The 2,520-nt window shown below is 46.3% G+C and overlaps 1 protein-coding gene across 1 annotated transcript in view; it reads right to left on the reverse strand.

Annotated features, from left to right (window-relative positions):
* Positions 1 to 2,520, reverse strand: part of coro2aa (coronin 2Aa) — a 16,124-nt gene that overhangs the window by 1,433 nt on the left and 12,171 nt on the right. The window contains exons 7-11 of the mRNA XM_037690649.1: positions 2,202 to 2,306; positions 2,027 to 2,123; positions 1,471 to 1,583; positions 1,306 to 1,396; positions 836 to 1,092 (exon numbers count right to left, since the gene is read on the reverse strand). Of these exons, the coding sequence (XP_037546577.1) occupies positions 836 to 1,092; positions 1,306 to 1,396; positions 1,471 to 1,583; positions 2,027 to 2,123; positions 2,202 to 2,306 (663 nt within the window). The remainder of the gene's footprint in view (positions 1 to 835; positions 1,093 to 1,305; positions 1,397 to 1,470; positions 1,584 to 2,026; positions 2,124 to 2,201; positions 2,307 to 2,520) is intronic.

A 2,520-nucleotide genomic window follows, 5' to 3' on the forward strand; every position in this document is an offset into this window, starting at 1 on the left:
TGTCTGTCCACGTTGCAACATGAGATATTTGCACAGAAAGATTTTTTAAACTTTTAATTAAATACGCACTGGTAACACACACAAACACGTACACTAAATGTTTTTTTTCTGATCAGTGCCGGTGACACGGCTGGTTAAAAAAAATACATTAGCCTACCAGGAGGTCATTGTTCTCCATCTTGAAGCTGTCCTCCTGCTCTGCGGAGCAAACAGTTGCTCTGCGAGCATGTGAGACTCACATGCTCAGCAGAATCCCTGCTCCTCTCCGTCTCATTGGTTCCACTGTGACCTGCTCAGTTATTTCACTGGTCAGATTATTTTTAACCTTTATTCATACAGGTGGTCTCATTGAGTCACGAGGACCCCCCCACACAAGAGACGTGTATTGGGCAGCTATGCGAGCGCCCGGGTGTGACGAGGCTAAATGCTTTTGGTGGCAGGAAGCTCGTTAGCTAATAAATAAATGAAATCAATAAATTAGCCGCATCATTGTATCAGCCGCGAAGTTCAAAGTAGCGTCTGGAAACCAACAGACAACAGCTGTTGGGGGGAGACTCAGTTTTGTTGTGCGTTTCCTTGACTGATGAAGCCTTCTGGATGGAAGGTGAAACGTTGCAGAAAATAAAAAGAAACTGTCCAGATGACCTGACTGAAAATTGTTGGGTAGCGTCTGGAAAGTTCAGTACAATGAGTTTGCTCACTAACAACATTTTGTTGGAAGTTCCAGAAACATCAAAGTTAATCTGCTGTAATTAACAATAATCTTTTTCATTAAAATCGAAGTAAAACACCTCCAGAGACTAAAAATGGAACCACTGGATAATAACTCCCGCACCTCGTTCTCCGTCCTGGGAATCGAGCAGAGAGCAACGTCCTCCCCGTTGCTCACGGCGGTCCACCTCGTGTCGTCCTCTGGACGCCCGTCCTTTCCTTTCGAGTCTTTGGCCTCCAGCTGGTCCTGGATGTAGGCGGGCTGCAGCGTGTCTGGTCTGCTCTGAGGCCTGCACGTGCCCAGTGAGTTACTCCGTCCCTTCGTGTCTGCCGGAGGCTCCGTCGCCTCGCTCCCGGGCCTCAGAGACATGAGCAGGGGGCCTGGAGGACAGGGGGACCGGGACAAAACGTGACTTCTATGTTTGTCACCTCATACACACAACAGGACTGCCATTTAATAAAACATTAGTCCTGGCTGGACAAAGCTACGAGACATTAAACAAAACGTCTTCGTTTGTTCAACAATGAGAACCCTCAATGATCTTTTTAGATGCGTCTATAGATATTAAACCGTCGCCCACTCTTACTCCCGACCTTTGCTGACGCCGCTGAGCCACTCCTCTGCAGACAGAGCGGGCCTGTTGCTCGCCGTCATCGGATAGAGGTCTTCCTGATACGACTCCGACTACAAACACAAACATGTGCAACGAGTCAGCCCAGGGGGAGGCTGTGTGTTCGTGCGAGTGCTGCTGCTCTTACCCTGCGGGGTACGATCATAGACAGAGGCTCGATGAGACTCTTGGTGGTTACCAGCTTGTAAAACCTGAACACTTCACAGGAACTCACGTCGAGGCCTCTTTTTGGCATGACACCTGCAGGACGACACAAAGCCTCCGAACAGTTCACACACAGAAACATGAAATGAAGCGTTTTGTCTACAAGGACAGAGCCGGACCATGTCCATATTTATCCAGACCTGAAATCAAATCTACAGACCCAAACTTTTCAAGACGCTGTAAGAACCCTGGATAACTCAAAGCTGAGTTTTTAGAAACTGGACAACCAGTTTGGAAAGTTTAACGAAACGCAGTGCATGTTTCCATGCGTCTTCACCAGGAATCATGAGTTTAGCATCTAAAGCACGAGTGCAGCCGGCTGTTGGCTCATCATGCAGCAGCATTTGGTTATTCAAATACTGTCGGCTCGTTTAGCCCGGCAGCTTTGTTTACAGCTGAGAGGGAGAACCAGTCGGACACAAAGCATTCTGGGTAAATCCAGCAGACTTCTACTCGTTCAGTGTTTCAGTGTTTCTTACCCATTCCTTTCTGAGGTGAATGTGAACGATACTCTGTTAAGAAGTGGATGAAGGGCTTTTCTGAGCTGATCTCGTAGTATCTGATGTTCCCATCCCCCTAAAGAACAACAGTCATGTCATCTGCGTTCACCTGGATGAACTCACATTATGAGTTATTTTGGGTGTCAGGCTGTACCTTCCCAGCAAGGTAGAGCATGTGTGTGTCGGGGTCGTAGAAAGGAAAGAGAACCCCCGAGGAACCGTCCAGGTTCTCCTGCAACAAAGGCTCCGACAGGTCGTCCTGCAAAACACTCACAGAGACACAAAACATTACAAAAAATAAAAAACACTCAGACAGACACAAAACATTACAAAAAATAAAAAACACTCAGAGACACAAAACATTACAAAAAATAAAAAACACTCAGAGACACAAAACATTACAAAAAATAAAAAACACTCAGAGACACAAAACATTACAAAAAATAAAAAACACTCAGAGACACAAAACATTA

This window comes from Nematolebias whitei, chromosome 16 (assembly GCF_014905685.2).
Source record: "Nematolebias whitei isolate Nwh7 chromosome 16, NemWhi1, whole genome shotgun sequence".
Classification (NCBI taxonomy): Eukaryota; Metazoa; Chordata; class Actinopteri; order Cyprinodontiformes; family Rivulidae; genus Nematolebias; species Nematolebias whitei.